The 24,131-nt window shown below is 35.6% G+C and overlaps 3 protein-coding genes and 1 pseudogene across 3 annotated transcripts; 1 reads left to right on the top strand and 3 right to left on the bottom strand.

Moving 5' to 3' along the window:
• Positions 1-1,248: 1,248 nt before the first annotated feature.
• On the bottom strand, positions 1,249-4,514 carry LOC113768693 (annotated as a pseudogene).
• Positions 4,515-10,034: 5,520 nt separating this feature from the next.
• Positions 10,035-15,712, top strand: LOC113768416 (potassium transporter 25-like). The gene is made up of 10 exons (XM_027312760.1): positions 10,035-10,253; positions 11,594-11,831; positions 11,908-12,147; positions 12,253-12,306; positions 12,412-12,462; positions 13,214-13,468; positions 13,563-13,615; positions 13,699-13,822; positions 13,926-14,180; positions 14,540-15,712. Exons 1-10 carry the CDS (start codon positions 10,209-10,211, stop codon positions 15,595-15,597), a joined length of 2,373 nt encoding a protein of 790 aa, XP_027168561.1. The 5' UTR covers positions 10,035-10,208; the 3' UTR covers positions 15,598-15,712.
• Positions 15,713-15,848: 136 nt separating this feature from the next.
• On the bottom strand, positions 15,849-18,942 carry LOC113767702 (40S ribosomal protein S3a). The gene is made up of 7 exons (XM_027311880.1): positions 18,878-18,942; positions 18,691-18,738; positions 18,333-18,438; positions 16,974-17,111; positions 16,705-16,890; positions 16,325-16,525; positions 15,849-16,120 (listed from the first exon to the last, which is right to left on the bottom strand). The coding sequence occupies exons 1-7, from the start codon at positions 18,886-18,888 to the stop codon at positions 16,025-16,027; spliced, it is 786 nt and encodes a 261-aa protein (XP_027167681.1). The 5' UTR covers positions 18,889-18,942; the 3' UTR covers positions 15,849-16,024.
• Positions 18,943-20,184: 1,242 nt separating this feature from the next.
• On the bottom strand, positions 20,185-23,897 carry LOC113768747 (dihydropyrimidine dehydrogenase (NADP(+)), chloroplastic). Its single transcript, XM_027313215.1, has 7 exons — positions 23,403-23,897; positions 22,488-22,751; positions 22,211-22,381; positions 21,690-21,802; positions 21,420-21,606; positions 20,720-20,829; positions 20,185-20,595 (listed from the first exon to the last, which is right to left on the bottom strand). Exons 1-7 carry the CDS (start codon positions 23,694-23,696, stop codon positions 20,439-20,441), a joined length of 1,296 nt encoding a protein of 431 aa, XP_027169016.1. The 5' UTR covers positions 23,697-23,897; the 3' UTR covers positions 20,185-20,438.
• Positions 23,898-24,131: the final 234 nt, after the last annotated feature.

Raw genomic sequence — 24,131 nt, 5'->3', positions numbered from 1 at the left:
AATTGAGTATACAGTTTCATTAAAAAGAAAAAAAAAACCCTTGATTCATAATTGTTTTCTGAATAGGTTTTTAAAATTAATTTGGTGATTATAATGTTGATCGGTAGTTATGCAGGTAATAATATGCATTTGAATAGTTCCTCAAAAAAAAAAAATGCATTTGAATAGTGAAGGTGAAACTCAGTTGTGATTGTGTTGGTTGACAATATAGGCTTCTGGAAGGTTATGTGATTAGATTAGAAATGTAAAATTAAGTTTGTTGTGAGAGTAAAGTTGGGCTTTTTAAAAAAGTGACAAAAAAAAAAAAAAATCATACACCAAAACTATACACAACCTTTTTATAACAAGTAAAATGTTAGATCTGCTATTGCGTCAAATATGTAAAGTTAAAAAATGGTACATGGAATCTTAGGGCCTGTTTCATAACTCTCTATTTACTGTTGAAAATTAATTCATTTGGAGTATTTTGAATTCAACATGCTTGATAATAGACGGAGCAATGTTTCAATTTAATAAAAGATGAAAAAAAATTATAATATTTGTGCGATATTTTAATTTAGTGCTATAATTCTATTAGTTGTCAACTGAATGGAGCATAATTTTATTAATATTAATTCAACACTTTAATGCTTTAAACACTTTCAAACTTCGAACACCAGATTTTAGTCTTATCAAGCGGGGCATAGTTGAAATAGTTGGGCCGGCTGCCAGCCTAACAGCTAGTGGTGTATAACAAATTCGAATTCAGTAATTCGGAATTTTTTGAAAATTTGGAAGTAGAATTACTGATCGAATTCACCAGTTTCGAATTTAATTTGGAATTCGATAAATTCCGAATTCAAAACCTTTTTCCCCCTTTTTTTTTGTTCGATATATTGTTATATAATATAAATTCTATATTACATACATTATAAAAAATATTACTATATATATAAATATATATATTATAAAACAAAATTAATATCATAAATTCTGATTTCAAAAACTCCATTACTGAATTCGAACCAAATTCACATAATTCGAAATCGAAAATTCCGATTTCAATGCCGAATTCCGAATTACCGATTCTGAAAATTCCAAATTCAATTCGAATTCGATCGATAAATCAGAATTTTTCAATTTTGCCCACTCCTACTAACAGCAGAACTTTGGGACATGTAAAGGTTTTCAACTGGCTTGGGATTTTGACACGAGACATTTGTTACTTCGAAAGAAAATTCTCGAAAAAAAAAATTTTTTTCTCCGACGTTTACTCTTATTATTACATAGTTTTCATATTATTACAAAGATTTAGCAAATACAATGATGCCTTTGAAGATATTACAAATCCCAGAAGATCAAATGCCAACCTGGAAGGCAGCTCTGACCTTTTCAATTTGAATGTTATCCCTAAAAAGAATGGCCTACAAAAAAATGTCTGACTACAGAGATAAGGAACTTGTGTTCTCAGATCATCAGGGAATCCCTCAAGCTTGCTGCTGGTGCAGGAGGAGCAGCACCACCGGTAGTTGGTCTGCAGGAGGAAGAGCAACATATCATTACAAGAGAAAGAACTAAAACACAAGTAGAGAGATCTTATCAATTCATGAAAAGGACTAATGACTTGAAAATGCAAATGCTGAAAAGGATATACAGGAAGAAGATCATAAAAAGATGCAAGTGACTCCAGAAGCAAAGGTTAATGAGTAACTTACAATCCAAGAGCAACCTTGCAAGAATCATACAATCCCCATTGTCCTCCAGTAAGGGTACCGATCATGAATATACGAAGAGGAAGGCCTCGAGTAAATAAACCCCACAAGCCTAGGTTCTTTACAGCCTGCAGCAAATAAATTGTAGCAGAAATCATATGAGAAATAACACAGGATGGATAACAATTTCAACCTAAGGGGCAGTAAGTAATACTGCTATATATCTTTACTTACATCAGCCACGGTCGCCCCCTTGGCGTTGTTGAGGAAAGAGACCAGGTTATCAGCAGGATGTGAGACAAGAGCACAGAAAATGCAGCGACATAACCACCTGCAAAGCTAACTCCAAGCTGAAAAGGTTTGCTACACTGCTCTTTAGGAGTTGGAACGGCATACTTGTACACAAGTTCCACAATGGTCTCGAAAGATCCAAACTTCATCATTGTGTCTGCAAAGATATCATTCTGGTTATTTGGCAAATACAAGGCTACCAATTTTTCTGAGAGTATATCTTGAAAGTAACTACCAAGTAAGAAGGAATGGAAAAAGATGTGTGTTTTTAGCAGAATAATTTTTACAAAAGTTGCTTGTTGATATCCAATCCTCATTGTTCATTTGCTTATTTTCAGAAAACTAGAGAGTAGCAGAGAAGGATTTTCCGTGTAACGGATAGATGTATACCGACTCTTTCATCTAAACCTATCATTAAGTTCCCAAAGTAAATCACACAACTGGAAATGCGTTGCAACACCTAAAGTCTACATTATCAAGAATGTACATATCGCATCATAACATGGAGCTTAAAAATTTTTTTATAGTGATAGTAAATGAAATTGCCCTTTTCTGAGGATAAACCATGGTTTGCAAATACAAAAAAAAAAAAAAATATCATAATGCAGTTAATGTACGTGTGTTTTTTAATGAGTCTAACGTTTCATTTTCAAAATTGGGATCGACTTGAAAAGCAGGTAATCTGCAACCTCATGTCTGTGCAGGGGACACGCGGTAACTGAAGATGTTGCAGAAGAAACTAGTTTCTGCACACGGCAGCTTCAAGCTAATTATACTTGTTGCTCAATATACTATCAGGAAAATAGATTGCCTAGTATTTTGTGATTGAATAAATAGCCTGCATTTGTGAGTCACTACTGAAAACTCTAATTGAAGTTAAGACTGAAAGACTATTACAAAAGCAATTGGAGATGATCTAAAAATTTTAAATGATGTCATTGAGAAAATCAGAAAGCTAGAGCTGTAAATTGGCAAAGCATGTCCATGACAGAATAGGCAAATGACCAAGAATAACACTTTGAGAATTAAGATGTAAAGATAGCGAAAGAAAATAGACATGGAAGCTTACATGGAATTTGTCGTCCCCATAGAGGAACAAGCCCCTTGTAAAGCCTGGAAAAATATAAATTATATATAAGAATGGCTTTAGAATGTATCAGGAGAATGACAAACTGCATTAACTACTTGACATGGTAACGAAAACCTTACCCAAGTGGACCTTCAGCCTTGATAAACTTGGGAAGTCCATCTGATATGCCTCTGGCGAATCCAGGTTGAGTCTGGACACGAACCTTAACTGCTTCGAAGGGACAAAGGGCAACAACAGCAATGAATTCAGCGGATGCAGAGCCAGCGAGGTAGATCAAAGTCTTATACTTGGCTGCATACTCAGGACCAGCAATATCAGAGTAGTATTTCTTAAAGAATTCATAGAATCCATACTTGCAAGCTCCCTGAGCACTATAACCAAGCAGGGTTGGTACCCAACCCCTAGAAAGTCCTTTTACGCCTTGCTCCTTGAGCAAAACACTGAAACCAGAAGTAATGCCCTTGTACTTTGCAGGGTCAATCTGAATACATAAGGATTATCAAGTTAATTCAATTACTACACCATGAGCTTAATAGAAGAACAATAAAGATTTAGTATGCATAATGCCTGATGTCTTCTGGCTGATCTCTGGTGACATACCATAACTTCTTCTTCCAATAGACAAAACTATTATATCTAATGCATCTTATTACAAATTCAAACAATAAGTGGATCAACGAATAGGCCAAACTGCCAAAGGAATTATATGATTTACCTACATATTTTTCTCAGTATGAAACTTCTAGTTATGCATCTAAACTTTACTTTTTGACCCACCATAGAAATTAACAATTTCTCATCATATACAATAAAGAACCAAGATCTTAAAACCTGAACTTACTGCTAATCTAAATGCTCTAACAACATTTCCTTTGTCGCATTTCTTTCATGGATACGGTATTATATTGACTCCAACACAAATAGAGCCTGAGACATAAGCCAGGGGGGGGGGGGGTTGGGAATAGTGCATCATCATCATCATCATCTATTAAGTGATTTACCTGCATATTACACTTGACCAGATCAATAGGGGTGACAGCCGAATGAGTTGGCCCAGTACTAATCGCTCCAGCAGCCCCGCAAGCAGCATAATAAGCCGGTGAAAACATCTTAATCTTTTCAGCGGGCTCATTAGGCGCTGGAATCACAAATTCTCTCTTAACAATCTCTTTATTTCCTGCTGCTGCTGATGAAACATTGGAGGCCGAAAATGAAGCGCTAGACATCAGAAAAGAGCTCTCCCCATCAATCAATCCCCTCGATGACAATGAAGAAGGAGAATAAAGAAAAGATGGGATCAAAGACGCCCCTTGAAACATCTCTGAAACAGCCATTGCTACTGAATGCAGTCAGCTCTGTAACCGAATTGTAGTATCGAGTGTTATAATTGCTTGGAACCTTTTCTTTTGCTGCTTTCTTGTGGAAGTTAAAGGAAATGGAATGGTCTGTATATATTGATATTGGTGATAGAACTGAGAGAAATGCTAAGAATAAGAAGGGCTGTCCGGGAGAGTTGGAGATGGAAGGAAGCAGCCTAGAAGATGGGAAGATGAAATACGTCATTGGTTGGGTGTTCTAAGGCACCGTTTGGATTGGAGGAATGGAGGAATGAAAAGGAGTGGAATTGGAAGGATTTAAAATTTTCTTGTTTACATTAAGTTTCAAGGAGGGAAAGGAAAGGTTAGGGAGGGAGGAGTGGGTCTAGTTTTTTCCTTTTTTTTTTTAAATTTCATTCCAAAAGTGGGAGGAATGGAGCAAAAAAGAATCAACTTAAATGAAATAATTAATTTTTTTTAAACATCCTTTTTTTTTGAATCTTCTCAGTTTACGTGATCATTGAATTTTTCCTTCCTCAATCCAAACAACACATCAAATATTTACTTTCTTTTCTTTCTACTTTGGAAAAACACACTCTATGAGTGTGCAAATTGATAAAAAATTAAGTTGTTTTTACTAAAGCCAATGAAAACTATTAGATTTTTTTTTTTTTGCAAAAATAAAGAAGTTGTTATTTTTTTGGCAAACAAATAAAATAATAAATGTTATTGAAAGTAGAAATTGTTAGAAGTTACTAAAATTTTAAGTTAGCTATCTTTAGTAAATCTTTACTCTTGTGAAGATAAAATTAAAAAACTATAAAATGGCACAAAATTTTAACACCAAACTCCTTCCTCATACTTTATATATGGAAATATATTTATTCTAAACCAAGATGGATAAAACCTACTTTCCTCTACTCTCATTTCTTTCCCATTTATTTCCGTTATTCCAAACGGTACCTAAGGTTCGCGCGGTTTATAGGGCCGTTGTGGAGTTGGCTTCCTCGTTCAATTTGTATGTGCTTGATCAACTTTTGAATATTCTAAGACGACCAAGGTTCCCTTTCCACAAGAAAAAGGGTAAAAAAAGAAGATGACCAAGTCCCCTGTTCCTTCCAAACATTTCACACCTTTCTACATGAATTTTTTTTTGTTTTGCTCTGCTCCTTTTTCTGAGGATTTTCTACAACCATTATTGTCTCCATTACTTTGAATTTGAAAAAATATATATTTTTTTTGAATGTTACTAGTGAACCTAAATTACCCCAACTTATTAATGTGAATACATGCACATATCAATATTTATTGCACCTTTAGATACTTCTCCTAATTAACTCAAATTTTGAGACAAAGTGACACCTGAGTTCTCTTTTTTATCATGTGCTTATCGAGCACCCATTAGCTAAAACCTTCAAAATTATATGCATTATTTTTGAGGTAATTTATTTATTGAGAGATCATATTGGGTATCCTAGTAATTCTACTATTATATTTGTAATAACTCACTATCTTTGTTCAATATGGGTAGTAAACTAATGTACTTAATAAAACTATTTAAAGGGAACTGCACTTTGCATTCATTTATTATTTCAAAGGACCAAAAATAAAATGAACCTATATTTTTGGTGGTCTTTGACGTTTCAATTTGGACCAAAAAGAACTTTACAATTAAAGGATTGAAATTATGTGGAAAGATTTGACTTTCGCATTTTTGTGATACGATGTGTCAGCATATGAAATGGAAAAGTGGTTGAAAATATACATAAAAAAAAAGAGGTGATTGAAATACAGTTTAATTAAGCCTGGGGTTTGGGGGTTGGGTAGTCCCACATCGATTCTAAGGGGTTTGGGGGTTGGGTAGTTAAATCCCCAAATTTGCTTCAAGAGTTGCGGCGTTTGGGATTAAATTTGGGATTAGGTTTAATTAACTAACTTCAAAAGTCTGATAAAAAGAATACAGTTTATACCTCTATACGGCAAAAAAAAAAAAAATTACTTATCGTTTGCCATCCAAACATACCTAGTACTCAAATTATTTTCATTTTATTCAAGAATTAATCTTTCTTATACTGATAACATATACATTAAAGCAAGGATAAGGGAGATTAATGTGTGTAACATGTGAAAATTTTGAAAAACAAGTTGTAATTAATTGTCATGCATTCTAGCTAATATATTATAATAAACATATTAATCCCGCCTACTCCCCAATGGAAAAAGTAAACAATTCCTGCCTTACAAGGCAAGGCACTTTCTTGCTAAACACGACCGCTTTGACCAATAGAATAGTCAAAAGCTTCCAAGAAGGTAAACGCGGTTTCGCCAGGAAAGCGTTGACACAAGATACACTAAACTTTCCTCCTCCAATGGACCATAAAAGATAAAACCAGTCACAAAACCCACACCGCTCAGATACATACCGCAACTACTTTAAGGAGAGTGGTGCCATATTGGGCATGCCTACGGCCCAAATTTTTCTATACAGATAAACTATGGTCATTGTATCAGTCCATTTGTGTTTGATTGAGCCTTAGTTGAAACACTTGGGCCAAGATTGAGCCAATGCTAAATTCAAAAAATTTGGGATTATTTAGCCGCCGGATCCTCTAATAAATGAAAATGTTCTCCAAAATTTGTATGCTGGTTTTTCATGGAGTTTTTTTTTTATCGTAACAATAACATTTGTATAACCTACTCTTACCTAATCTAAAAGAAGAAGGAGCCGACGGGATTTCTAAGAGGAAGTCACATTTGTATAACCAGTGGCAAGGTGAGAGGCAAGGTTGAACCCTTGACCTCCCACCCTCACCAAAACTTTTACCAACAGCCCAAGAGGCTGTTAGCTTTTATGGAGTTCACAGATCAGTAGTTTATCTCTATGTTTATTAGCTTTGCTTGTAAACCCATTGTTTATTAGCAAGTCATTATCTTTGGTGTTACTTTTTTATCTAATTACTTTTTCAACTGTTTAACTAATTCCAATGTCGAGACAATATAAGACCGTGGAAGGTAAAAAAAAAAAAAAATCATAAAATAAGATGCAAAAGGTTTAATATCTTGTGCAGAATAAATCAATTTGCATCACAAAAAATGACAAGGGAGAGTGGAAATTGTCACTTGGCCTGTCTTAAATTATCAATTGGCAAATTAAGAAAAGAAAGTAATAGAAAAGGTTTGGTGAGGGCCTGAGGGGATGTCACAGCAAAAAGTTGGTACCATTTATACCCATCTAGAACATATTATTATACCCATTGTCGATAGAGGCTTATAAAAAAACTTGGCCCAGCCTACAACAATTAATTTGAGCCGTAATATTAATGAAGTACTACTTGTTTTTTGACTTGGGATTTTCCTTGTTTGGAGCATTCAAGCAACAAAAAAGAATATAAAATTGCTAAATAATTTTTTTTTTATTCAATCTCATTTCTCACAGTATGAAGATGCCTGCATTTTTTTTTTTTAATGTCAAATCGTTACATAATCTTTTGCTTCATACCTTTTCTTTTATTCTGATCTGAATCTTTTGCTTCATATTTGTAACTTGTCCAGAATATAAAAAGCAAAAGGATTCGGTCTTACATCTTTAGGATTTCGATCTCAAGTTTTGGATTTAATATAAACAATGTGAGAGTTTTTCCAAACCACAGTGCACCAGTATGGAAATGGAGCAATCCCAGCAATCCATACAAAGAGAATGCTTCATTAACTTGCTTACCATTCCCAACTAGTATCACTGCACAGACAAAAAGACCTTGAAATCAGGTCATCTAACCATTATTGTTAATGGGAGCATTAATAGTAATAAAATTAATGCCTAAAATTAGCTGACTAGACTTGCATAGGGTTACTTCATTTTTACAGGGGGTTTCTGATGGTTGTGGGGGTTCTTTATCTTCTTAGCAGCACAGAAGCCTTACAGGCTTCCCTGTGGGGTTTCTATCCCACATCGTTCTTGAGGGTTAAGGGTTGGGTAGTTAAGTCTCAGGAGGACCTCAAAGTTGGCCGGCTTTTTGAGGTTACTTCTGGGATTTAGATTTATTGTCTAATTTTCTTACTTTGTAAGAAAAGGAAAAGTATACTTCACATTTAATGGTAGGACCGAGAAAAAGAAAGAAAAAGATCACCATTTAATGGGTTTTTTCATTTTTCCTTCTGTTTGCTAAGCCTTAATGAGCATTGAACCATATTAAAAAGATTTTCAAACTCAACATAAAATAAATTTACCTTTCTTGCACATTTGGGTGGATCTTTATTTATTTTATTTTTTTTTGTAACACTAAAAGTTTTGAGGTGCATGACATCGTAATTGGTATCGAATTACAGATTCTTTCTGTATACGTGGCATGCATCTAGTTTCTATCATCGAAGGCGTCTCTTATGGTATATAAAAGATTAAATTTATAAATTTCAAAAAAGCATCAATGAAAAATTGAGATTGTTTGACACTAGCTAGGCAACTAAAACCAACTTTTATACCAAAAAAAACAAAAAAAAAAACCAACCCAGACGGAAAGCTAAGCACAATGGAGGCATAGAACCAATTCATCAAATACTGCCAACACTTGCTACCAATTTTTGTTTTGGACATCACAACCTTTTGGAACTTCGAGCATTTTGAGCGGTCCCCGTCAAATTGCCCTTCACTTTCCTCCTACTGCTCACCTTACTACTGACAAAAACAAAACATCATCATTTCTGCACTACTGAAACGATCAATACTTTGTTCTAAGGGGAAAATATAGTTCAAACAGGAAAATCATTAACTAGGATACATTATACATTAATGGATGGTGACATACAAACGTTTTCCAACTTGAAAAGGCTATGGCTTGAATGGGATATTGGAGTTAACTACGTTGGTTGAGTTTCTTTTGACCATTTTTTCAGCAGAAAGAAGGAACACAGGAAAGGGAGTATTAGCGCGCCACAGATTCCGGTGGAAAAATAGGTAGGTGCAAATTCAGATCCAATTACCCCAAATGTATTTAATAATGGATGATTATCCAAATTTCTCAGGTCTTCCTGAATTTTCTTAGCTTAAATGTTGTTAGGTGGAATTTCAACTTATATACACTTGTCTATCTATTTTACACTTCCAGTTAAATGGTAATAATAGTGGCACAATAGATGTACAAGTCAATACATACATTTCTTGAATAACCCACAATTATCTGCACAACTAATATCTCAGGATGCAACTACCTATCAAGTTAATAAATTGTGATGTTTTATATGCTAAACATGCACTGTATAATCAAAATTGACGTACAAAAGAATGGTATTTTTTTTTCTAAGGATTAATTTTTTCAATATCACGACATAAACACTAGTAGATATCGATAATTCAGTATATGTAAACACTAATAGATATCGATATGTCAGTATATATAAACACTAGTAGATATCGATACGTTAGTGTATATACTTTCAGCGTAGGAAAACAAAATTTTTAGTGCGAAAAAGTCACATATCTGCATCACATGGTTACAAAGGGAGAGACAGACAGACCAAACATTAACACCAAAGTCACAAATATGGTATGACAAACACAGGCATGCACATATAAAAGCTTCCAAATACAATGCTATTGGATTTTGACATCAAACTCTCCTACCATTTTTGCCTCTCTGCCTCTATTTTTAGTCTACATTGTTAAGCTCTTGGTTTTTCCGTCTAGGACACCTCAAAGGAATCGTGGGTCAATCTCATAAGGAGCTAGTTTTTGGACTGTTCCCTAGTGCAGGCTACTGAGCATATTTCTCTAGTAGTTTTCTTCATTGAAATTTCTCTTCTATTAATCACTTCCTTAAATTTCCTATGGATCCTGCACTCAGGTCTGAGACCATTTCCAATGAATTTAAGGTAAGGTTACTGCAATCTTTTCTTATTAGCTAATATGTACTGTTTGTTCTGGGGTCAATTTCCATTCTTGTTTGATCTATGCTATTTTTCTGTTTTTTCTCTCTTCATTTTCAGAGCTTTTAGTTAAGAAGCAATAGCTTGAATGGTTTAAGTCTTGGGAACTTAATTCTCCATTTGAATCACAAGTTTATTGGGAATTTGTAGGAACAAAATCTGAAAAGCAAAAATGAAATCAAGAAGATAACTTGTTGAGTAAAAAGGTGCTTCTTTTGTTAATCAATTCGGAAGTTAACAGCCAAACCAAAATTTTTGGGAGAGAAGTCACAATCTCACTTTGTTTAAGTTTTCTCAATTACCTTATATTTATTATATTTGTGGTTCAAATTCAAGTTTATCTTTTTCTGCAAAACGCATCAAACCACTGATGAGAATTGCAGTGGTGAACGACTGCTTTTGTCCTGACCTCTGCTTGACTGCTTCATTTCACATAGGTAATAAATGCAGAGCCAACAACCAAAATTTATAATTTCAAGAAAGTAGACGATAACGAGTTTTTCTTTCTTCATTTAAGGTTTACTTCATAAATTAGTTTCACACTTCCAACATCAAGAACTCGTTATTTAGAGAGGACTTGAGAGATCGAAAGCTGAGGCATAGTGTAAGTACTAACTAGTTAAAGAAAGGGATATTCAAATAGCAGAATAATCTGCATCTTTTTGTGTTCTGTTGAATGAGGTAGCCGTTTACCGGTTCTGAAATGTTGAATTTTTAGTACCTTGTTAGTATGCTAAGTAATCTAATCATGTTAACGTCAGATGAACAAGAAACAAACAATCATGACGATAGGCTGCGTGATAAGTTTGAGTTTTTTGGTTGATTCAATTAACCCCATTATACCTTATAAGCTAGGTAATCTTGAAGGGACCAATGCCAGCTGTGTGCTCAAAATTTGGTTTCTAACGTGTCAGATTGTGTTTAGGAATTTGGAGTATTTTCTCACGCACAGTCAATCGATGAACTGTTAATGTGTGAAAAGCAGCAATTCCCTGTGGAAACAAGAAACCAAGGGGAAAATGTATGCGAAAAGTAAATGGAATTGGTTGTTATGGAAGAAAAGCTTGAATATATTGGAGCAGTAAGAAAATGGATGTACAGAGCTGGAAAATGTTAATTCTCATCATTTTCGAACTTGCAGTTAATTTGGTGAATTAACTATCTAAACACTAGATACTTTTGAGCTTGTTTAACAATTCCTCTTCATAGCTACTGCTTAATGCGTTATGACTACTGCCAGGGAAATTCACAGGGCATCATCTGAATTTTAAGTTTATGTTTGTTAGGAAAATAGGGAGAAAGAGACATGGCGGCGTACTATCCTTTTGTCATTTCAAAGTCTTGGAATAGTATATGGTCGTTTGAGCACAGCACCCTTGTACGTTTTTGGATCAATTCTTCCAGATGATCTCAAATCTGATAAGGAGATACACGAACTCTATTCCTTCATTTTCTGGACTTTAACCCTGATTTCCTTGCTGAAATATGCGTTTATAGTTCTGAGTGCTGATGATGACGGAGAAGGTAATGAATGATTTTTGACATTCCTTGATTAAAGATGGCACCATGGGACCTTCTTAACTCTCCTCGATCTTTGCAGGTGGTACATTTCCATTGTACTCGTTACTCTGCAGGCATGCTAAAATGGGACTGCTTCCAAATGATAGAAGTGCAAGTGAAATTATACAACATGACCGAGGAAGTCCCAGGATTAAGGTACCCTCAACAACAAGGAAATGCATTGAAAAATATAAAACCGGTCACTATTTTCTGCTTTTTCTGGCTTTATTTGGCTGTTGCATGATTATAAGTGATGGAGTGCTCACCCCTTCTGTTTCTGGTTAGTGAATCTTTGTCCTTTTTGCTTAATTACATTGCCTGTTTTTCAATATATCAGAATTGAGCACTAAAAATTATTGACAAGTTTCTATTTTCCTCACATCAGTATTGTCTGCAACATCCACCTTTGGAAGATCAATGATAAAGTTGTCTCATCGGTGTAAGAAATACCAGAGGACATACATCATATCTAATAAATTTGCTATTACCAGTAATGATCGATCCTCAAATATGACTTGACGTACTTATAATTTGATTTTTCCAGTGATCTCTTCCCAAAAAATCAGAGAACACTTGGACGAGGTTTTAACCAGATGTAAGTCCTTCAATCACAGTAATATTTACTACTGGATCTACTTTGTTTTTGCTGGTTCTTTCGACCAATTTTAACATTCATGAAGTAATTACAAAAATGATTCGTAGCCATACTTGTTGACATGCATTATGTTCTTCATTGACCAATAAATAATTTGGCTCAATGAAGACCGGCTACATTAAAGATGAGCGTTATTTTGAAAAAATTCGGAATGATAAAAGATTGCAGCTAAGTTCACACGCAAAACTTCTGCTTTGGACAAACATGTTATTTTTTTAAGACACAAGAAATTTGATCAACTCATTCAAGTTAAGAAGATACTTCTTGCTCTGAGGTTAGCTCTTCATTTTTCCTTCTCTAATTGTAAGTACTAATACTTCAGCAAGATACCAAAAGATGATTCCAGCACCCCACGGAATACAAAGAGTGCATTTTCACACAGAACACCAAACTTAGTATCATTACTCTTGTATCAAATACTAGTAAACATAGTATGCTGCCTATTACATAGTACCTTCTTTTTTTTTCTTTTCTCATTTAGATTTCTACCTTGTAGTAACTTGTCCTAAGATTTATCTTGCTTTCCGTATCCTGAGGTGGTTGTAAAGGTTACCCTTGTGCTTACATAATTTACAGTTCTTCCAGTTTAACATCAGCAATTACCAATACCATAACAATGAGTTCTTGCTTCTAATTCCTTGACATGTCATTAACCTCTCAAAGCTTCTAATTCCTTAATATGATATTTCAGTACCGGTACCAATGGCATGTGCTATACTGGTCTGCCTCTTCACCTTGCAACACTATGGGACCCAAAAAATCAGCTTCGTTTTTGCTCCAATTGTTATTATCTGGCTGACCTTCATCAGTGGTATTGGTCTCTACAATATCGCTCAAAATCACAAAATCCTCTATGCCATTTCCCCAACATACATGCTCAGGTTCCTTAAGAAAGTTGATATCATAAGTTGGAAAGCATTGGGGAGTATCATCTTATGTACAGCAGGTTAGTTGTAATTAGAGAAATTCGTGCTTTCGAATTGGTTGCATTCTTTGATTTGCCAAATTTCCATCAAGTAACAAGAATTAATAGTTTCCAGGATCAGAGGTGATGTTTGCAAATTTAGGTCACTTCTCAAAGAGATCTCTAAAGGTATATAGGAGGATTATATTCTGCCATCAATTGCGCAAACGCACGAGAGTAAAGACATGCTTTTGGATATGTCTCTAATGCAGGTTACATTTGTCTGCTTGATTTATCCCGCACTCATTGTCTGTTATGCTGGTCAAGCTGCATTCATCTCCAGATACTTGGGCACTAAGGATGACAATGTTAATCTTAGCGAATCAATACCCAATAGTAAGTTGTTTCTCTTGTTTTACATGTACATTTGGAGTCTGCATGACTACTTCAGCTACAAATTTTCAACTCTTACTGGTGAAAAACACATTGGAAATTTCAGAAAATCTGCATCATGCTTTTGCGGTATTATCAGTATTTGCTTCAGCCGTAGGAAGCCAAGCAACTATTACTGCCAGTTTTTCCATCGTAAACCAGTGCCAAGCACTCGGTTGTTTTCCCAGAGTTAAAGTTGTCCATACATCAGATAAGATTCGCGGGCAGGTTTATGTACCAGATGTTAACTGGTTATTTATGACCCTCTCAATAGGAATAACTGTTGGTTTCCGTGACATAGCACCAATTGGGAAGGCAACAGGTATGCTTTATCAAAAAATGAATCTGAAATTGTTTCACATGGTTCTTGGTTATATCATGCCCAAATGTTGATACACTATTCATGATTGAATACAAGTAAATGAAACAGTCCAAAAGATATAATGAATTATACTTTAAAAAGGCAAAAGTACCAAAATCATTCACATCGAACAGTTAAAACCTCTATTTAGTGTCATTAGTTGGACGCAGCAAGCATGTTTCAGTAGGCTGGCACTATATGCATAATTAACTAACTAATGTGCAAACAGGGAAGATTTCTAGGTGAAATTTAAAAGCAATAGACTGCTGTGATCTTGTTGATATCCTTTTCTTTCCTCTCCTCTCTCAACTCTGAAACAGGTTTAGCTATCATTTCTGGGATGCTTGTAACAACTTGTTTAATGTCACTTGTGATTGCTTTATCCTGGGAGAAGAGTTTGTTCATTGCTGCTTGCTTTATGTTATTCTTCGGCTCACTGGAGGCAACATACTTATCATCTTGCTTGTTGAACTTCCCAAGGGGAGCATGGTTTATGACTGTCCTATTATTACTTTTCTTAACAACCATGGTTTCCTGGTACTATGGCACTGTGAAAAAATATCAGTTTGATGTTGAGAACAAGGTTTCAGTGGAATGGCTAACAGATCTTAGCCCTGGTCTGGGGATTTCTAGAGTACCTGGCATTGGCTTCATATACACTGATATTTCATCTGGAATCCCAGCTTTCTTCTCCCATTTCATTACAAATCTTCCTGCATTTCACCAAGTACTCATATTTGTATCTTTCAAGTCCTTGCCAGTCCCCTACATTTCTGAGGATCAACGATACCTTATAGGCCGGGTTGGACCTAAAGAATACAAGATTTATCGTTGTGTTGTTCTCCATGGATATCGTGACCATACAAGGGACAGCGATGATTTTGAGGATCATATAATCAGTTCAATAGGAGAATTCATTGCCAGGGAGGAACGTGATTATGAATCCCTCTCTTCACCAGAAAGAATGATGGTCTTGGGAAGATCAATGGGAGATGGAAATGCATTGATTCCTCTTACTGCAGATAGTTCAGACAACAGTCATCCAACCTTGACTCAAAGGAGCCATTCAGATGATCCAGCAGAGCTTGGTTTTGCGGCCGTCAGGAGAAAAAGGGTTCGATTTATGCTGCCCAAGAATAGTCCTGAAATGAGTGTTTCAGTAAGGAAGGAGCTACAAGAACTCGTTGATGCAAGGGAAAGTGGCACTGCCTATTTCTTGGGTCAATCCCACTTGTCATTGCGAAGGGGCTCAAATTTGTTGAAGAAATTGCTCATCATGGTATATGTATTTCTTAACAAAAATGCTAGGGAGCCTCCGGTTGCCCTGAACATTCCACATGCTGCTCTTTTGGAGGTTGGTACGGTTTATACAATATGATAAACCATTTGACTGTTGAGAATACCAATAGCAAAAACCTTCCCCTCCTTTGTATACATGACTCATCCTAAAAGTTGAATCATTGTCACAACATATACCAGCAAATAATTCAAAATCTTTCTCTCACATTAAGTTCAACTGTTTGTATTTGCTTTTGGTTCTAACTATTTGTATTTGTATATACATGCTCAGTCCGAGAGAATGACTGTTTGTGTGCCGCAGTGAGAGAGAGAGAGAGAGAGAGGTGGCCATGATATATGAATCTATATTTGATAAATCAGCAATAAAATCCTTTTAGGTTTTCACAATCAGACAACCCGTTATGTCAACAAACATAAGGCAAAACTTTAATTAAATTAAACAACCAAAATCTGGTTTCAAGGATTGACATAAATTCATCTAGTAATTAACCATAATACTGAAGACATTACGAACCAACAACTTCAGTTTCTCCCTCTACTACTGTTTCCTCAGCTGGCCTATCCAACTTCACGCCAACATCCTCTGAATAGTCACCATGAACCTGAAAGCAGAGATCGCATCAAATACCAAATCACTGAAGCATTTCCTTCCATAACACAAAAATAATTCACTACTAACGCAAAAGCTCTTGGGCAAATGCACATGGCAATCATCTTTATGCACCAGAGTACCACCAAAAAGTTCTTCTCAATCAAACAATAATCAATTTGAAGCAAAATGGTCAATGTAGAGGGAGTGAAGTTACCTCCATCAACTTGCCCAGATCAAATTTGGGTGCCTTGAGGATCTTCACTTTGCGAATGTAAACATTTTGCAAAGGGAAGATGCTTGTAGTTGACTTCTCTATCTCTCTGCCGATTGACTCCGGGATGATTTTGGCAACCAGCTCCTTCAAATCACAGGAACTTGCTTGGTTTCTCATGATCTCAACCATTTTCTTCCGAATCTAAGGTGGGAAAAAAACCGATATCAGGGGAGCACCTTGGGTTGTTTTTTTTTTTGTGGGGGGGGGGGGGGGGGTTGTTGTGTGTTGCACTGTTCAAGGAACTATTAAGCAGACCAAGTTAGATATAAAGCACGGTATCAAACTTAGAGCTTGCGAGTTACCAAAAATCCTAAACAAACCTGACGGATCTGACTTGACTGAGCATAACAGGTCCTCTTCTGTTGGTTTGCACGCTTCTTTGTAAATCCAATGCAAAACATCCTAAGGGTGTAATTGTCTGTTGTCTTGACATCCACATGAGCCTCAATCAATGTCTGCCACTTACGAACCAGGGACCTGACTTTGTCTGTTGTAAAATTCATTCCCTGGAAATTAAAAACAGACCTGAAGTGAGCAAAATACCATCCAAGTTCCAAAAAGATGTTGCACCATTAAGTACCTAACCCACCCAGAAATTTGTGAGGACATTTTTGCCTTGCACATCTTCTGCCCTCAAACGGATCTTCTTGAATGCATGATCCTCATCCTTCTGAAGATCAGCCAAGCTTACCTCAAATACTCTATGCTTTAGCCCTTCAGAAGCAATCTAAGGAAATGAACAAATCATCAAATTCAAATGCATCAGCAGCTACTGAGCATGTCTAGACATAAACAGGAGCCAGACATAGCACAAATTCACATTACAGCCCAAACAGGAAAGATAAATTCAAGGAGCAACAATGAAAATCAATAAACTATAAAATGCTTATTAAACAAGCAAAAATCGCAAGTGATGAAAAACTCTTTGTCATGTAATTCCTGAAAGGGGCAGATGACAAAGTTACTAGGATTCAAGTTTATTAAGTCGAAATCACACATGCACAAAGCACCCTGCTTATTTTGATTACCATAAATAACAATTTGTATACAATCAACAACATGCCTAACTTAAAGGGACTACAGCTGGAACATAAGATGTCCTAGCATGCAACAACTTGGTAAAACTTGAATACTGTGTTCTAAACTGCAAACGTATCAACAGCCACAGATAAGAAATGGCCAAATTCTGCAAATAACATAAAATAGTGGCATCTGAGACTACCAATAAAAACAGAAAAGGGAGGCGAGAGAAAGTATGATCCATATTTCCCATCATCCACAAGATCACAACAAAAAATTATTTTTCCCTACAAAAGTAGTTCATCAATTAGAGGAAACAGGTTGATACTGAATACCCACTACCGTGCAGCTATCAAATTGTCAAGTCATTTAGATCTCGATAACCACAACATCTCCAGTTCATTCTGAATAAGCAACAATTTTAATTTTCTTATGGAGACAACACAAAAATGCTATTAGGCTGTATAATAATCGTATGTATCCCAATACTTTCCTTGCCATTTCTTGCAAACACGACTAATGGCATTTTCTGGCTTCACTGAATCTTAACCCGCCAAACAAGCCATCCTACAATCCCCCAACCCCACAGGAGAAAGATTCCTTACAGACTTCATCACTTTTTACGACTCTAGAATGTCGTTGAATGCTTTTTGATAACCAGGACCTCGTTAACACTTTTTTCCTTGTTTAATTACTTCCCGCTTTTAAACAAATACAGCACGTCTTCAAGGCCTTTTATAACAAACAAATCCAACTTTTTCTAATATTCTTCTTTCATCCATACAAGAAGTAAAAAAGAGCAATCACATGCATCAACAGGATCAAATATAAAAAATAAATAAATAAACGAATTAATACCTGCAAACAACACAAGGAAAAAGCAAAAACATTGCAAACTAAGAGAGATAAAGCAGAGGGGAGTTCTAACCTTAGTGCCCTGAGTTCTGGAAACAAGAGTCTTTCCGACATTTCGAACCTCAAAAACAGACGGTGCCTTTATATCATACCAATCCTTCTTAGCAAATGGATCAGCCCTGCCCAACCAACCAGCCAAACCAACCCCATTTCGAATCAACCAAATTTATCTCAATTTCTTCAACAACTAGTCACAATAAAACTAGCCATACCACTTATTGGCCGTTCACAGATCACATCAAATATTGCAAAAACTTATCATATCAGCTAGATAACCACCAAAAACATCAATTAAAAGAGAAAAAGAAAAACTTTATATCCATCTACCCATCATATATATATAAAGAAATAAGAAATAATAAAATGCTTACGCCTTCTTCTTTCCACCCTTTTTGCCTTTGGAAATCCTCTTGTTCTTCCTGGAAAAACAGTATCAAAAACTATAAGAATTAAAAGAAAAAATTTGAGACACGGAAACCATTATTATCAATGTCAAGGTGTTTAATAGAGTGGTTGAGTGCGTGAATGTGTGAGAGAGAAAGAGATCAGAAAGAGTACCCGACGGCCATTTCTCTGTTGCGGAGAGAAGACTGAGAGAAGTAGAGATAAAGAGGAGGTTTAGGGTTTTTGAACTCTAGTATGAGGTTTGACCAGGAGATGCGTCAAATGGGTTTTCGTGTAATTTCGACGAAATATAGGACCTCCTACCAAAATGTAAAGATGCGTAAACTACCTACGAGGAAGCCCTTAAATTATTCTAATTATCTCAAATTGGCCTCTCGTCTATTTTAAATCTCAAATTGGTCCACTATCACTAGAAAGTAAGATTATCAAATTTTGATCCTTCAATCTATGTTCACTGTTAAATTCATCAAATTTTGCCCTTAGTCCATTAGTTTTAATGGCAGTGATGAACTGAAAGATTAAATTTTGATTACTTTTTTTTATTGTTGATAGGTTAATTTGAATCTTGGAATAGATGAAGAACCAATTTGAGATAGATGAAAAAACAATTTGAGACACTTGGAACAATTTAAGAGCCTCTTAGATAGTTTATGCACCTAAAAAAAAGACCAGCCAAAATATAAACATAAAGTAAAATATTAAAAAACAATTTGATGCTTAAGCAATTTTAACAATAAAACAAATATAATCAATAAACAAAACATAAGTATAATGATAAAACTTTTTAGAACTTTGCTTACATATTATTTGAGTCGAGTTTAAACAAACTTTTCAAGTAACTTTAAAATTATTTAAGCAAAATTTCAAGTTTAACATAGCAAACTCTAATAAAAGTTAATAGAATTAGCCCATAATTAATAAATCATGTACAATTTTGAATGATTGTTGATGAATAAAATTTTAACCAGCAGTTCTTCTCCATGTGTCTTAACTACTTTATTAGCTAACCCTTACTTAACTCTTTTTAGCCCTATATGGGATTAGCGGATGAATCACCATTCCAAATAAATAAATTTTTTAAGAACAACGAAGCATAGTGCTTCTATGCTTCCTTATGATGTCCAGGACGGGATTTGAACCCACACCAATGACTAGCTAACCCTTCCTGTTTAACTCAATTGATACATCTGCCTTGGGAATCCAAACGGGTCTTACCATCATTTACCTTGTCCTTTACAAGGACATAGATACGCCACCAACCTCAAAAAAAAAGCTCTAAAATGGAGTACTTTAGATGTACTGAGTCTCAAGAATTGTGACTTTGAGAGTCTATCCCCAAGGACCCCAACATCAAAATCTCATATAGTCATGTCTTAGCTGTCTTGCATCTTAAATTTACAGTCTCGCTTAAAAATAGCTACGATCATTTATGAGGAAATAGACAGCGTATCAACCTCAAAAACTCGAAGAATCGAGTGCTTTTGAAGCGAAAAATATGCCTATGAGAATGCAAAAACATGCTATGAGAATCCATGGTTACTTATTCAGCATTTTATTGAGGAAGTGCTACAAAGAAGAAAGAAACAAAGTCCATCAACATTTACAATTGAGCTAGAACTGAGTTTTGAAAAACTTTTAGAGAATCCCCCAACATCCCAATCAGAGGCATATCCATCTTTTTTACATGTTACAGAGTTGCACTTTGGTGTTGCACTTAATTGGAAACCATGCTTTCAGTTTCTTGTACAAAACCATCTCCTGTCCAGTCCTTGTCAGATGCTAAACCTTTTCTGATAGCTTTCCTCTGCCGAATTGCTTCTTGCTGTCTTTTTACCAAATCCGTATGAGTTGTAAAATACTCCAGTGACAACCTGGGGATAGGCATAAGACCAAAAACAAAAAAAAAAACAAAAACAGATTATGGTACCTAGAAATATTTTAGCATGAACACAACTCTGCTGGCAATTGAAAGTACATCTTAACGACATAATATACCCTTTGAAATCATCTATGGATGAAAAGTTGTGCTTTTTCATGAAATCCTTCAGCTCAGAGCAAAGTTTCTTCACAATACCATATCCATGCATCATAACCCCAGTGCAGACCTGCAATAAATTCCAATATACGGCAAAAGACAGATAAGGTATCATTCCAATTAATATTTCCAAGACAAGCATACACAAGTTTTGAGTTCCACATGAAGACTTAAACTCCATGTCCTTTAATATGTTGTTCATAGCCAAAACAAGCTTACTATATGAATGGGATCCAGGACTTTTAAGTATCTTTTTATAAATTAATACTCGTTATTCTATTGTATCAGCTTCAAATTTGCATCAGGTAAACACAAATATTGATAACCAAACAAATGTTATGATTAAGAAAGTCCCACAGTTAAAATGAGTGCAATAGACGTATGCCCCAAGATTTCCCATGATGATTCCCGAGACAGATGAACAAACAAGATAGGTGACTAAAGGAACTCCCATATGGACATATGAAGGGCATGATACAGGATTACCCAGAACAACTTGAACAAAACATGCAACAACAGTCCCTTTTCTTTAAATCAAACTTCTCAAAGCTTCAAAGGCACATTATCTAACTTCTCACCAGCATGCTGTTAAAGCAATTTTTTCTGCAGCTTCATACAAGCATATATTCTATTAGGGAAAGAAATTGCAACTAATATGACCTGAACTGTGTCTGCTCCAAGAAGAATGAACTCAGCAGCATCACCACCTGCTTCAACACCTCCTATACCAGAAAGTGAACAATCTTTATCTCCAAATTCTGACCTCATCATTTGCGCAATGCTCATTACTTTCGCAAGGGCTATAGGATGGACAGCCTTTGAAGAGTAGCCTCCAGGAGTTGAATATCTGAGAGCAAAACATCCAGAGAAAGTGTAAGAGGGTAAAACGTCAGCCCATCACACAAATGTTGCTCATTGGCAAATACTAACCCTTCAACACAAGGCTCAGGACGTAAAGTGTCGAGATTGATTCCCATGACACTCATGATTGTATTAATGGCTGACACTCCCTCACATCCTGTTCTTAGAGCAACCCTTGCAGGCTACAAGAAATGCAAAGCAGGAAGATTATATATAAAAGAGAAAAGATCAAGAAATTTACCTAAATCAATCAGAACCCAAAAACATAAATAGGCTTCATAAGCAATATCCATTTTCAGATACACTTCTATTTCAAAAATATGCTCCATGGAATGTCCAAATCCAACCAAAGGGAAAACACTTCTTTTTTATCTTAGTTTATCAGATAGATTTGGCAACAAAAACTAAAAAGGAAAGTGAAAACAAAAACAGATTTTGATACTATAATACAGAAGCTATTTCCTGGCCTAATAAATTCTCAAGCTTCAGCATAGAGCATAAACCATACGGTGCCTATGTTCAAGATCCTTGTCTTGTACTTGGTCAAAATTTTCAATACAGTACCCAAGAGCAAAAAGAGAATAAGCTACCTGAGTTATATCAGTGATGTTTGGCGTCATCTTTGCCCAAACAGGAACTGTGGCTTTCTCATTAATCCATCCACATACCTCCTCCAACAGTGCACAATCTTGCCCAACTGCAGCACCCATTTTCCGCTCTGGCATACCATGGGGGCATGAAAAATTAATTTCAATAGCATCCTGTACCACATTGTCAAGATGCAGATTATCAAATATAACACAAGAGAACATGTTTCTATTAGATTCTAAAAACATTTGTGCACTGCACACAAGATCGTTCACTTACAACTCCAGTTTGCTCAACACGATCAATAAGTTCGTGCCAGGCAGCTTTGTCATACTCTTCCATAATTGAAGCAATAAGGATCCTATCTGGGTACTCTTTTTTTAACTGTTTAAATTCGCTTAACATTGTTTCAAGAGGCCGATCACTTATAAGTTCAATGTTTTCCCAACCAATGATCTCTCCTCTGGTTGAGCCATTTGCTCCTGCTCGCAATTTGGCATACCTGGGAGTCACGTTTATAACTTTTGCAGCATCCAGTGATACCTAGGGCACATTGTCACAAACAAAGTTTTATTCTGAACATCACCAGTAAATCAAATATATACGTCTGATTTCATGAATCTTTCTCTTACTGGGTGCAGAACTAATCAATGATAGTAAACTATTATCAGAATAAGATTCCGCAGCAATCAAACATTTTACATGAACAAACCTAATTTAGCTCAAACTAATAATTTCATGCTTGTCCAACTAAAACTCTACCGTATATGAAAAGAAAATTGTGTTCTTCAGCCTTCTTTCTTATCTTATTTTCTGAACATGAATCAAACCATAGTTTGATAATGTAGTTGAAGGGCCGTGAACTTTCTACGTGGCTTCTTGAAATTCTATGGAACCTTATCTCCAACTAACCATAAATTCTTCGTTTTTGTCTGGATCATAAGTACAACCTCCATCTCAAGTTCAGCTTGAACACCATTGGAGTGATGAACTGGATCAAGCCCGCTTAAAACCATATTTTACTATTTCAGTTAGTCCTTTTCAAATAAAAAACTATCAATTAAGAAGGTACAAAATTACATCTTTTTTAATCATATTTAAGAACAAAAAATGCTGATTGAAAAGGAAAAGAAATTAAAAGAATACAGGCATAAGAAGACAGAACTTATATTCAAGAAAAATAGAAAAAGTTACCGTTTTGGCGATGACAGCTCCCCAGCCTTCATCAAAAGCTTTCCTCATAACGGCAAGATTAGTTCCAGGCGGACCAGACCCAATAACAAAGGGGTTGGGCATTTTCAACCCGTTTACAGTTACACTAAGATCCAGTTCAGAAGTGCTAGCATTGTTCTCAGAAGCCATGATCCCTAACCCAACTCTGCAGCTCTTCTTGATCGAATTATGCAGCCGTGGCCGATGAGTCATCGGTAACTCGACCACCGAGTTCCTGTTGCTGATTTGCTGAGTCAAGCCGCTGAGAGACGCCATATCCAAGAAGGAATTGAAGCTTTCCCTTTTTTTTTCTCGTTAGCTTGGTATTCTTCGCTGTTTCGGGTTTCTTTTCTTATATAGTAATAAGGCGGTGGATGAAGATGAAAATGAATATCTGTGGAATCTGAGTTTATTACTTTAATAAAACTCCGAAGAAATAAAGAAGTAAATTATTGGGATTGGATAGGAATTCGAGACAAAGACGAGAATCGTATTACGTCATAGTGCTAGAAATGCTGGCAGGGGTTGGCATCTCATTTTAAGGAGTATAATTAATCCCCTCGTCCTGTTTCTCATTTTTGTCATTTAATCCCTTGTAGGATAAAACTATTCTTCAATTATTTTGACTTTTCATTTATTCTTCTTTTCTACTTTATTTCTTTTTCTCTTTCTTTTTTCTTCTCTCTTTCATCCTTCTTACTATAAAACTTT

Source organism: Coffea eugenioides, chromosome 4, assembly GCF_003713205.1.
Source record: "Coffea eugenioides isolate CCC68of chromosome 4, Ceug_1.0, whole genome shotgun sequence".
Classification (NCBI taxonomy): Eukaryota; Viridiplantae; Streptophyta; class Magnoliopsida; order Gentianales; family Rubiaceae; genus Coffea; species Coffea eugenioides.
Note: the sequence above shows the minus strand (reverse complement) of the source record. Positions and strands in the feature narration are given on the sequence as shown.

What these genes read in the sequence shown, in the direction of transcription:
- LOC113768416 (XM_027312760.1), top strand. Translation starts at nt 10,209, where the DNA reads ATGGATCCTGCACTCAGGTCTGAGACCATTTCCAATGAATTTAAG. An exon ending in GCTCACCCCTTCTGTTTCTG is followed by an intron (nt 12,148 to 12,252) that starts GTTAGTGAATCT and finishes TCCTCACATCAG; the next exon opens with TATTGTCTGCAACATCCACC. An exon ending in TCTCAAAGAGATCTCTAAAG is followed by an intron (nt 13,616 to 13,698) that starts GTATATAGGAGG and finishes TCTCTAATGCAG; the next exon opens with GTTACATTTGTCTGCTTGAT.
- LOC113767702 (XM_027311880.1), bottom strand. An exon ending in AAGGGTGGAAAGAAGAAGGC is followed by an intron (nt 18,439 to 18,690) that starts GTAAGCATTTTA and finishes TTGGTTGGGCAG; the next exon opens with GGCTGATCCATTTGCTAAGA. An exon ending in AGTCAAGTCAGATCCGTCAG is followed by an intron (nt 16,526 to 16,704) that starts GTTTGTTTAGGA and finishes TTCCCACCTTAG; the next exon opens with ATTCGGAAGAAAATGGTTGA.
- LOC113768747 (XM_027313215.1), bottom strand. Translation starts at nt 23,696, where the DNA reads ATGGCGTCTCTCAGCGGCTTGACTCAGCAAATCAGCAACAGGAACTCG. An exon ending in GAGCTGTCATCGCCAAAACG is followed by an intron (nt 22,752 to 23,402) that starts GTAACTTTTTCT and finishes AATGTGCCCTAG; the next exon opens with GTATCACTGGATGCTGCAAA. An exon ending in GTGTTGAGCAAACTGGAGTT is followed by an intron (nt 22,382 to 22,487) that starts GTAAGTGAACGA and finishes AATGTGGTACAG; the next exon opens with GATGCTATTGAAATTAATTT.